This window comes from Cynocephalus volans, chromosome X (assembly GCF_027409185.1).
Source record: "Cynocephalus volans isolate mCynVol1 chromosome X, mCynVol1.pri, whole genome shotgun sequence".
Taxonomy (NCBI): domain Eukaryota; kingdom Metazoa; phylum Chordata; class Mammalia; order Dermoptera; family Cynocephalidae; genus Cynocephalus; species Cynocephalus volans.
The window spans coordinates 26,940,261-26,953,022 of NC_084478.1; the positions used below are offsets into that span (position 1 = coordinate 26,940,261).

At 38.4% G+C, this 12,762-nt stretch overlaps 1 protein-coding gene across 4 annotated transcripts in view; it reads left to right on the forward strand.

The window, feature by feature from the left end:
• PPEF1 (protein phosphatase with EF-hand domain 1) overlaps positions 1-12,762 on the forward strand; it is a 124,937-nt gene that overhangs the window by 84,337 nt on the left and 27,838 nt on the right. For 3 of the 4 annotated variants that reach the window (XM_063083376.1, XM_063083373.1, XM_063083374.1), the window contains exons 10-13: positions 674-840; positions 4,179-4,215; positions 5,167-5,316; positions 9,450-9,602. In XM_063083376.1, coding sequence (XP_062939446.1) covers positions 674-840; positions 4,179-4,215; positions 5,167-5,316; positions 9,450-9,602 — 507 coding nt within the window. The remainder of the gene's footprint in view (positions 1-673; positions 841-4,178; positions 4,216-5,166; positions 5,317-9,449; positions 9,603-12,762) is intronic. The other variant, XM_063083375.1, reaches the window with a different exon arrangement.

Consider the following 12,762-nt stretch of genomic DNA (forward strand, 5'->3'; position numbering starts at 1 on the left):
TGCTAATGCTGTGTTTAAAAGTATCATCTTATACTCAGTAGTTGTTAAATATTTTGAATATCACTCCTATGGCCTGGTCAGCGATCAACCAGAATACATGCAGGCTATACACACCCGATGTGGCTGTCTCAGTGTGCACTGATGGTATATCAGCCCTGCTCACATAGTACCTTCCACTTGCCTGGGTACTTTCATATCCTTTCTCCCATATGATCTGGGGAGGGAGCAAACTGGGGGGATCACAGCCCAGAGAAGTTAAACATAGGGCCCCTTAGTTAGACTGAAAGATTTCTGGCTCTTAGTTCAGTGTTCTTCCTTAGGTAGAAATCTCCCTCTTTTCAGGGGAGAAGGAAGAGATGAGAGTAGCCATTTTTGACAGGACAATTATCAGCTCCTTTCAGAGAAGACTCCTAGAAGGTGGTGGGTAGAATAAGCAATCCCCATCTCCCCTAGAATCTTCCTGTCCCAAGCTAATTCTTCACTTCCTGGTGCCTTGCAGGAGATGCCTGCCCCAGAAGAGTGAAACTGGCTCAAGCGAGTGAGCAGATTTCTCCCAGTAGAAGAACTGACTCAGCCTCTTCTCTCCATATTCACAGGAACGTTTTGTACAAAACTGTACTTTAAAAGTACATTCTTTTAATTGCTTGTTTTTCCCCTTCTCTTCCTTCCACAGAATGGCCTCCCTTCAGGGAGCAACCCATATATTTTTAATGGTGATTTTGTAGATCGAGGAAGTAATTCCATGGAGATCCTAATGATCCTGTTCGTGAGTTTTCTTGTCTACCCCAATGACCTGCACTTGAACAGAGGGAACCATGAAGATTTTATGATGAATATGAGGTAACCTAGGCCTTTAGATTTCCTCTTTTGTTTCACACTCTGGAAGAGGCTGCCACATTTAGTTCCTAGCAGAGAGTTAGAGGTCAGGGTAGAGAAGGAGGGATGAGGGGAACCTCAACGAAGACCTCAGTTCTCACCCCTGTTCAACACCCTCAATCTTCTACTGAGTATCATTTTCTCTGAAGCACCCTTCCCATCTTTTCTTTCTCCCATGCCCACCCTTCACAGGCCAAATTGTGTGTTGGGTAGGTGTGTTAGGCCAGGCTTGGAGGTGTGGTAAGTTCTACGAGCAGACTTAGATGGAATCATTCTGTTGCTACTCTTGGCCCACCTTGGGTATTGTCTCAGAAACTAGTACCGTGTTTTTCACTGATGTGTATATATTTTTTATGACATGATAATTGCTTCTGGCATAGTTGTTCATAAACATATTTGAGAACAGCTGTAATATAACATTTAAACTATTTAAGTCACTGGAGATTTGAGGAATAAAGACTGGTTAAAAGGTGTAAGAATTTTTGCTGAAAGGCACAGTAGGTGACAAATGCTCCCTTTTCTCTTCTTTTTTATTTTTTTCTTTTTCTTCATCTCTTATTTTATAAAAAACAAATCAGTTTGCTCTAGGGCAGTAGAAGATATGACATGTCTCACACTTTTGGTCCTGGGCTTTTGGGTACCTTGGTCAAAGCTCAGAAACTGATTAGCTTTGTCTGTTGGGCAGTTTTGGCACCTGGCCTGAGTACAGTTTCAATTCTATTTTTCAAGGTGTGGAAGCACATGCTAAGACTATGAAGAAAAAAATCCCAGGACTATTATCAGAGTCCCACTATAAATAATATAGCTCAATACTTTTATGTGGACATGGCTTTTATCCTTTGATTTATTCAGTTACTAATCATATTTATTTAGTGCCTGTAATGGTTAACAAGAGACATGGCTGCTGCCCTCATAGAGTTTACATCTAGCAAAGAAGACACATATTGAGCAGATTTTTCAGGTGTGATAAGTTTGTAAAGAGAGGATCAAACCTTGTCTGAAGGGTGACAGAAGGTTCTCCCATAGAAGTATGGCATTAACCTGAGACCGGAAAGATGAACTGTGCAATCAAGAGAAGGCCATGGTGGGGGGATGGGAAATAGTGTTCCACAGTGAGGGGACAACTTATGCAGAACATGAGACAAGACTTTTTAGACTTGGAAGAAGTTCAGGAGAGCAGGAGCATGGATTGAGAGAGAGGATGGTGCCTGATAGGGCCAGATCCATAAGAAATGGTTGGATGGTGCAAAGAAATTTGGACTTTCTTCTAAGGATAACAGAATATCATTGAAGGGTAGTGTATTAGTCAGGGTTCTCCAGAGAGACAGAATCAATAGGATATGTTATAATTATATGAGGGATTTATTAGGGGAGGTAGCTCACGTGGCTATGAAGAAAAGTCCTACGATAGGCCGTCTATAAACTGGATGCTGGTAGCGTGGCTCAGTCCAAGTCCAAAGGCCTCAAAACCAGGGAATATGATCATGTCCTTGGTGTAAGTTCTGAAACCCAAAAGCTGAAGAGTCTCAAGCTCTGATGTCCATGGACAGGAGAGAAGAGTGTATCCCAGCTCTAGCGGATCGGATCGAGAGAGAGACCTTTGCCTCTTTCCTCTGTCTTTTGTTCTCTCCGGACCCCCAGTGGATTGGATGGTTCCCACCCACACTGAGGGTGGGTCTTTCCACCCAGGCCACTCAGACTCTCATACTAATCTCTGCTGGAAACACCCTCATGGACACACCTAAAAAGATTGCTTTACCAGGTTTCTCAGCATTCCTTTATCTAACCAAGTTGACATCTAGAATTAACATTCACAAGTAGCAAAGTTTGTGTTTTAAAATGCAGCAGGAAGAGTGATTTGGAGAGGGGCAAGAGTGGATACAGGAGGTCAGTTAGGAAGTAATTGAAGATGATGGGGTTTCACTTAGACTGGGGTGGTAGTGATGGAGATGCGAAGAAATAGATTCAAGAGGCGTTTAGGTAATGATAATTTAAGGCTCAGTAACTTGATATGTGGGGCTTGAAAGAAGAGGGAATCAAGGGTGACCTCCAAGTTCCTAGCCTAATTTTGGGAGTATAGCAGCATCATTCACTGATACTGGGAACACAGAAAGAGGAGAAGGTTTGATGAGGGAGAATGATGAGTTAGTTTGGGGTAAGCTGATTTGAAGTACTGTTGACTAGGCAGTTGAGTATATGTGTCCAGAGATCAGAAATGAAACGTGGCCTGGAGCATCGTCCTGTTGTATTGACAGTAGATAATAACTGAAGTCCTGGGCAGGGAGTAGATTGCTAAGGGAGAAAGTGAAGGGAAAATTGGGCCTAGGGCGGAATCCGAAGGAACTCTGACGTTTAAGGCTAGGTAGAGGAGGAGAACTTGCAAAGGAGATTCAGAATAGCCAGAAAGATAGGAAAACCAACAAAGTTTACTGTCACAGAATCCAGGAGGAGGAAAGTTTTCCAGAAAGACAATATAGTCAACTGTATTTAGTGTTTCAAAGAGGGTGAGAAAGAAGAGAACTGCAAGGTGTTCATTGGATTTAACAACATGGACACCTTTGGTGAGTACAGGACAGAATTCATCTTGGAAACCATAAAGCTAAACCATAGAACCCTGACATGACACAATTTGCATGAACACCTGGAGTGAATGACTTATGTTTCAACTTCACAGTGTTGGATATTAAGGGTACATATTATTATTCCTAAAGCAAGGACAAGTAATTGAAAACCATTTCCATTATTAAATCTCCCTTAGCTACTGCTATTTAGGCATTAAAATTCCTGACAGTTGTTATTTAAACCCTGGATACTATTACATGTCCTGTATCAGAGAGAGCATAAAGAGCCAACTTGTTATTTTCTAAGCTTTTCTTTGCCTTTGTTCACCCTTTTCTTTTTTCCCATCATTTACTGTAAGACATTCTGTCTAAATGAAAAGCCTTCTCACACACAGCTTCCCCCAGTTGCCACAGCAGACTTCTCTGAATACTTGAAGCATTTACACGACCTGAGCCTACCACATATTTCTTAAGTTGACTGGTAATTTTTTCGTGAAAATCTATCTTCTTTCCCCATCTATACTATAAGCTCCTTGAGGATAGGGATGATGTCACCGATTGCTTTTGTTCTTTCCCATGCCTAGCAAAGACTTGGGTAGTAGTTAGCTCCAACTGAAGTCTGTTTCCTTGAGTTCTTGGTACTTGTGATAGTGAGATGTCAAGGGATCCCCTTTCTGCATGACTCATGTAAGTAGGAGTTTTCAACAATTAATTAAATAGTTTAAATCCCATTTTTTTCAGGTATGGCTTCACGAGAGAAGTTTTATATAAATATAAGGTAAGACTCATATTTTTGTTTTTTTGTATTCTCTTTAAAGCTGTTTATACATAGAAGTAAAAAAAAAAAAAAAATAGAGCTAATGGAGACCAGATTGATGCATTAGGACAGGTGGTGGGCCAACTAGTCAGAGTCCATGCTAATAAAATAAAAGCACAGCAGGAAGCCCTGGCCATAGTAGAGTCTTGTATTTTCTTTCTGGACTAAACCAAACTTTTTCAATGTGACTTTTGTGTAAGTTTCATCCTAGATTCAAACATACTCCAGTGCTTTAAAGGTGCTGGGGATTTGTTTTCCTCGGGTATGGTAAAATACACAGACACAGAAATCACAGTCATAAAGGAAGAGTTTTTTATTCACAGTTCTCTAGAAACAGGAGGCACTGCACGCCACACTGGGGGGTACTACCTGGGGAAGCACCAGAGTTGGTCAGAAGGCAGAGAAAGTGAGGGGAAAACACGGGGAAGAGCCCTTATTGTGGATTTCTTGGGAGGGAACAGGCAAGGTGCCTCAGGATAATCAGGTTTTTGACTAGTTTGAATTTCAGCCTGCTTTGGGTCATAGGGGTTGTCCCTAGTTGTCTGGTACCTGGCCCTGGGGCGATTAGTTCAAGGGAATAGTGGCCCTCAGTGCGAAAGCCCAATAAAGGAGGTGGTTAGGGTGTAGGCTTTGGATTGGTTGATTTGCATATGAAAGGTGAGTCATTTACCATTTCTAGAAATTAGCTAGCCCTGGGAGGGGCAGTCTCTCCTTCAAAGGAGCAAGGCCCCAAGATGTCATATCAAAAAATACAGAATAAAAAGGCATGATTAATACATGCTAGTTGGTTAATGACTCCTGCTGACTTCCTTTGGGTGGCATGAAAACTGTTGCTTTTTGTCCATACGTTGGGACTAGTCAATAAACTAAACCTATCAAAAAAACAAAACTTACTCAAACTCCTACTTACAGCTACACGGAAAAAAAATCTTACAAATCTTGGAAGACCTCTATACCTGGCTCCCAATTGGTACGATCATTGACAATGAAATCCTGGTCATACATGGCGGAATATCAGAGTCCACAGACTTGAATTTACTCCACCGTTTAGAAAGAAACAAAGTAAGAAGTAATATTGGCATGAATCTTGTCTCAGATATTTATAAGGGAATATGTACCTCTTTTCATTTATTATTTTGAATTGATTTATGTTTTAGTGTTTGTTGTAACTCTGAAGAGATTAATACAAATTTTAAGAAAATCTGTGATTGCATGGTAAAGAATTAAATGGTAAATGTGATTGCCTGGTAAAGAATTAACTTCTATATGAGGAAAATGTTTTTTAAAAAATTCATGTTGAAAGTGGAAAAATGAGGAAACAGCATTTCATTAAGTTTCTAAAAGTGAAAAGGCCTGATTTTTTTAAAATTAAAATCTCATCATTTATATTGTGGTAAAATATACCTAACGTAAAATTTGCTACTATAACAGTTCTTAAGTGTGTAGTTCAGTGGCATTAGGTGCATTCACATTGTTGTGTGACCATCACCACTATCACTACTGTTTACAGAACTTTTGGTTTTCCAGAACTTAAACTCTGTATCCATTAAACACTAACTCCCCATTTCCCCACCCCATGGCCCCTGACACCTACCATTCTTTCTGTCTCTATGAATTTGAATACTCTTAAGTACCTCATATAAGTGGAATCATACAGCAATTTATTTCTGAATATATGATTTCCCTTATAATATACCTCAAAATGGCTCAAGATAATTTTTTAGAAATATTTTAACCCTAAATACTCACATTGAATACAACAGAAGCAGAGCAGGAGCTTGTATAGAACTTCTGAGGGACCGATAATCAACTGCCAGCCAATCTGGGCAGTTGGGTCTGGAGCTGGAATGTAATCTGATAAAGAAAAGCCACCCCGACTGCACCTTGAGTTTTGGGAGCCTTTATACCTCTATACACATATGAATGATAATATTGTTGCTAATGTCTTCTCGTCCTTTTAATTTGAGCTTAAATAGAACCTCCAGACTAGATCAGATCCCCTTTCATATGCTCTCAAGCCCCTCGTACAAGTTGAGCATTCCTAATCTGAAAATCCAAAATCCAAAATGCTCCAAAATCCGGAACTTTTTGAGTGCCCACCTGACGCTTAAAGGAAATGCTCATTGGAACATTTTGGATTTCAGATTTTCAGATTAGGGATCTTCAACCAGTGTCTATTCTGCAAATATTCCAGAACCTGAAAAAATCAGAAACACTTCTGGTTGCAAGCATTTCAGACAAGGGATACTCAGCCTGTATGTACCCTTCATAACAGTTGCCAAAATTACCTAAGGAATTGTGGTACTGTTTGTTTACTATCTTCCTCTGCTTCTCTAGTTCACTGTTAAAACCCCAGCAACTGAGATATAGTAAGTACTTAATATTTGTTGAATATCTCCTAAGAGATTTAAAACCAAAGCAGGACAAATCTAAGACAAAACTGGATAGCAACTTTTTTACAACCCTCTCTTGATTCCATGGTTATTTTATATACTTCCTTCCCCCATCTCACTGAGTGATGACCATAGTTCCAGGTTTACACCTGTTGTGCTGGTATAATTATTAATAGTGCCTCTTTGTACTCTCTAAAATATCCCAGTTGCAAAAAATTTTAAGGCCACACTAAGTTTAAGGCACCATTCTCATGGTATCAGCAAATAGTCAAGCCAATAAGATGTTTGGATCAAGGTGAGATAGTCAATGTTAACATACTGAGTGAATATTTTTAGGTTCAGCAAGACTGAAAAGAGAGAGAGACCTAAGCCAGGCGCCATTTCAGCCAAAAGCTTTATTCCACTAACGTGGAGGGGAGACTGAACCAGATCAGCTCCTTTGAACCAAGGAAAACAGGAGGTTTATAAGACTTTTAGGGAGCGTTCTGACAGAGTAATGGGCAACTTTGAAATCAGTGGTATGCAAGGTGATTACAGCCCTTGTGGTCCGATAACATCTGGTCAGTTAGGGCATAGGCTTCTGAAGCATTCCTTCTAGCCCAGCCCAATTGCCTTAAGCTGGCCATGAGGCTAATAGGTATGATTCTAGCCAAGAGCAAGGGAATGCGATGTTTTTTTCAGTCAGATATTGGCAAGCACATGGCATGAGTGCTAGACTCCTCTACAAGCCCTATGCCTGCAGCACTACTCAGCCATGGCGGCCACTACCAGTTGATCAGATTGAAAACTTGAACATTCCTGAGGTTAGCCTGAACAGCCAGCTCTATCTAGTGCTTCTTGAGATATTGAGAACATGTCTCTGGAATATTCCTTACTAGCTCTGTGGAGACTCTAAATTGAGAGCTGCCTCAACATAGTAAAGACTGTGAAGCTGTGACATCAGACAGACATAGCTAGGTTTACATCCTGCCTCTGCCACTTTCCGGCTAGGTGACTGTGCAAGTTACTGAAGTTTTCTAAGTCTCAGTTTCCACACCTATAAATTGAAGATAAAAATACCTACCATATTGGGTTGTTGGGAGGAATAACTATAATTACTCAGATGAAGAAAATGGCATATAGTAAGTACTAAACATAATAGCTCCTCTCTCCTCCAGCTCTCTCCTCTTTTTTCCTGATACTTGGATCTGAGGTTTGAATTTCACTCACCAAGACAGACCCTGGGGGAGAAGTTTTTGGGCTAGCAATTTTCGCAAGGTACCTCAGATTTCACCCTCTTCAGGGATCACTGTTCTACCTGCTCATAAGACTGGTTTTAAAGATAGAAATTTGACTTGTATATTGTTTGTGTCTTCTACCCCTCCTAGAGTGAAGTTGAACTGGCAGTACATACTGTTGTAGTAAATACGATTGAACCGTAATGAAAGTAGTAGGTTCAAGCCTTTAGAACTCTATCAAATGAGACACAAAAGTAGATAAATGGGAGAACCTGATGACAACCTCCATTCTAGGTTTATTAAAGGCATTTTGTAAGGTGGGCAGCTTGGGAGTCAATGTGAAGGGACAGAAAAGGAAGATTCTGTAAGATGGTTTAGTATTCTTCAAACTCCACAGCAGAGGGTGTGGGGAAGGATGGTTAATAGGACTCCCAGAAGAAAAAGATGGTGTATTACCTTAGCAGGGGCTAAGGCAATCTATCCCGATCCCTAGTGGCCTTGAAAACTACAGAGCTACAAATACGTGAGAGACTATGTGGTGTTGACCTCTGTGCTTGTCAGAAGTAAGTTGTGTGTACCCAAGTCCAGAGGGCCCTCCCAGAATATTCTGCTCTGCCTAAGACCTGGGGACATTTGCTGAGGGAAGACAGGGAGGGTAGGCTGTGAACTAGCTAATAATAGCTGAGATTGAATTTCCAACCAGCTCAGTGAGGAAGGACCTCAGAATAAGATTCAATTTTAGTTTTGAAAAATAAAGGTACGATTTCATACACCCCCTAATTTGTAGAAGAAACTAAGTGCCTACCACAGAGAATTGTCCATCACTGAACTATGGTCACCAGTATAGCACAAGTATTGTTTAAAATTGTTTTGTATAAAGGTATGGTACTACAAAGACACCAGTATAAAATTACAGTCTCAGGTTGTATAAGGGAACACAGAACGGATTATAGTAGTTGATATGCTATCAGAAAGACATTTTATTTTCAAAAGAAACATAACAGCTTTGTTACTAGGATTATAGAACATAATCAATTGCCGGCAGGGTCAGGTTGAAAACTGCACTGCATTTAGGCTGAAGGGCTTCCAAAGTTTTCAACCTATGTCCCCTTTGAGAACTTTCCTGGACACAGATGTACCTTTTCTCATTTCTCCTGGAAAACACAGCAAAATAAAAAGCAGCCACTCTCTTAAGAGGTGTTTCTGAACTCGTCAAAGCACCATGTATAGATAAAGGCTCAGAGGGAGTCTAGTTTTCCTTACACTTATCATCTTCCATTTCCTGTGCTGATGCCTCAGAACATGTCTAGAACCTACATCTGTGCCCCCTGGATCCCTTAGAAACTCTAATGGGAATCTCTTTGTAGGGCAGTGTCTCTAGTTGAAAATGTACAAACAGAACTTAACAGGCCCACTTTACAGACATCAGTGGATCAACAAGGTACAGGAAGTGGGTGAGATGGAAAAGGTGACCATGTGTTTTCCATTGGGTTGAGGCACAATATAGACAGAATCTCAACTGGTACTGAAGTTTCTGCATGCAGCACAATAAGCAGATTTGCTAAAGCTTGAATTCATTTTGTAGATGAAGTCTGTGCTGATGCCACCAATGTCAGTAAATGGAAACCTTACCACTGACTTGAAGAAAAATAAAGGAGGTGTACCTGTTGCTATGCATGGAAGACTCAGAGCAAGTCAATCTTTTTCCGAACAGTTATCAAAGAATGAATGGGGACAGGTAGGTAATCAAAGTGTTCAGAATAGCAATAAAGACACCAGCATAGATGATGCTGTCCCTTATAATATATAGCTAAAAAGGTGACTTTTCCTTTATAAGCAGACCATATTATTCTCTCTGAATTCATCACTATATTTTTAACAGCTCTGTTGGGATATAGTTCACATGCCTTACAACTAACTCATTTAAAGTATATAATTCAACAGTTCTTAGTATATTCACAGGATTATTCAACTATCACCACAATCTAATTTCAGAATATTATCATCTCTGCAAAAAGAAACCCCATACCTATTAGCAGTCACTCCCCATTCCCTCTCTGCCCCTCCTCCCCTCAGCCTTAGGCAACCACTAATCTATCTTCTGTTTTTATAAATTTACCTATTCTGAACATTTCTATAGAAAGGGACACATATAATATATGATCTTTTGTGTCTGGCTTCCTTCACTCAACACAGTTTTCTTGAGGCTCATCCATGTTCTAGCATGTATCAGTACTTCATTTCCTTTTATTGCTGAATAATATTCCATTGTATTGATATACTACATTGTATTTATTCATTTTAAATGGATGGACATTTGGGTTCTTTGCACTTTTGGGCAGTTATGAATAATGCTTCTGTGAACATTTTTGGCAAGTTTTTGTGTATACATATGTTTTCATTTTTCTTGGGTATATACCTAGGAGTGGAATTGCTGGGTCATAAGGTAACTCTAAAGTTTAACATTTTGAGAAAGTTCCAAACTGTTTTCCCAAGTGGCTGCACCATTTTACATTTCCACCAGCAATGTATGAAGGTTCCAATTTCTCCACATCCTCGTAAACACTTGTTATTGTCTGTTTTTTTAATTATAGCCATTTTAGAGAGTGTGAGGTGGAATCGCATTGTGCTTTTAATTTGCATTTCCCTAATGACTAGTGATGTCGAGCATCTTTTCATGTGCTTATTAGCCATTTGTATATCTTCTGTGGAGAAGCATCTATTCAGATCCTTTTCTCGTTTTAAAAATTGTAAGAGGTTTTTTTCTTTTTTTTTTTATTCTACATACAAATCCCTTATCAGATATATTACTTACAAATATTCTCTCCCATTCTGTGGGTTGTCTTTTCCTTTCTTGATGGTGTCCTTTGCAGCACAACAATTTTTAATTTTGATGAAACCCAATCAAAATTATGTATTTTTCTCTTTGGTTGCTTATGTTTTTGGTGTTGTATCTAAGCCATTGTGTAACCCAAAGACATGAAAACTTATTACTATGTTTGTTCTCTTCTAAGAGTTATAGGTTTAGCTTTTACATTTAGGTGCCTGATCCATTTTGAGTTAATTTTTGTGTGTGTTCTGAGGTTTCTAAATTCATTCTGTTTCATGTGGATATCCAGTTATCCCAGCAACATTAGTTAAAAAGACTATTCTCTCCTCATTGAATTTTCTTGACATGCTTGTCAAAAAAAATCAATTGGCTATAAATATGAAGGTTTATTTCTAGACTCTTAATTCTTTCACAATCTATATGTTTATACTTATGTCAATACTACATAATTTTGATTACTGTAGCTTTGTAGGAAGTTTTGAAATTGGAAAGGGTGAGTTCTCCAACTTTGTTCTTCTTTTTCAGGATTGTTTTGGCTATTCTGGGTCCCTTGAATTTCCATATGAATTTTAGGATCAGTTTGTTAATTTCTACCAAACAGTAGCTGGGGTATTGGTAGGGATTGCCTTGAATCTGTAGATCAATTTAGGTACTATTGCTATTTTAACAGTATTATATCTTCAATCTTGTGAGCATAGGATGTCTTTCCATTTATTTAGATCTTTAATTTCAACAGTGTTTTATACTTTTCAGTGTACATATCTTGCACTTATTTTGTTAAATTTATTCCTAAGTATTTTTGATGCTATTATAAAAATAGAATTGTTTTCTTAATTACATTTTGCATTGTTCATTGCTAGTGTGTAGAAATACAACCAACTTTTATATGCTGACCTTGTGTTGTGAACTTTGATAAACTTGTTTATTAGTTCTAATAGTTTTTCGTCAGTTCCTTGAGATTTTCCATGTATGAGATCATGTTATCTGTGAATAGAGATAATTTTACTTCTTCCTTTCCAATCTGGCTGGCTTTTTTTTCTTTTTTCTTTTTTTCTTTTTGCTTAATTATCTTTTCTAGAACCTCCAGTACAATTGAGTAAGAGTGGTAAGAGTAGAAATCCTTGTCTGGTTCATATCAAGGGGAATAATTCAGTTTTTCATCATTAAGTATGATATTAGCTATGAATTTGTTTGTAGCTGCCCTTTATTAGGTTGAGGAAATTCCCTTCTGTACCTAGTTTGTTGAATGTTTTTATCATGAAAGAGTGTTGGATTTTGTCAAATGCTTTTTCTGCATATATTGAAATGATCATGTGTTTTTTGTCTTTATTCTATTGATATCGTTTATTACTTTGATTGATTTCAGATGTTAAACCAACCTTACATTCCTGGGATAAATCCCACTTGGTTGTGGTGTATAATCCACTTTATATGTTGCTGAATTCAGTTTGCTAGTACTGCTAGTATTTTTTTTGAGGATTTTTGCATCTGTATTCATAGGAGATATTGATCCATAGTTTTCTTTTTTGTGATACCTTTGTCTGGTTTTGGTATGAGGATAAGATTGGCCTCATAGGATGAATTAGGATGTATTATCTCCTCTTCTATGTTTTGGATGAGTTTGTGAAGGTTGATATTAATTCTTCCTCAAATGTTTGGTAGAATTCATCAGTGAAGCCATCTGGGCCTAGGCTTTTTTCTTTGTGGGAAGTTTTTAAATTATTAACTTAATCTTTTTTCTTGCTATGGTTGTGTTCAGATTTTCTATTTCTTCTTGAGTCAATAGTAATGTAATATTGATAGTAATGTCCCCACTTTCATTCCTGATTTTAGTAATTTGAGTCCTCTCTCTTTTTTTCTTGGTCAGTCTCACTAAGGTTTGTCAATATTATTGATCTTTTCAAGAAACAAATTTTGTTTTGTTGATTTTCTCTATTCTTGTCCATTCTTCATTTATTTCTGCTCTAATCTTTGTTATTTCCTTCCTTCTGCTTGTTTTAGGTTTAGTTGCTCTTCATTTTCTAGTTTCCTAAGGAGGAAGGTAATATCATTGATTTAAGACCTTTTT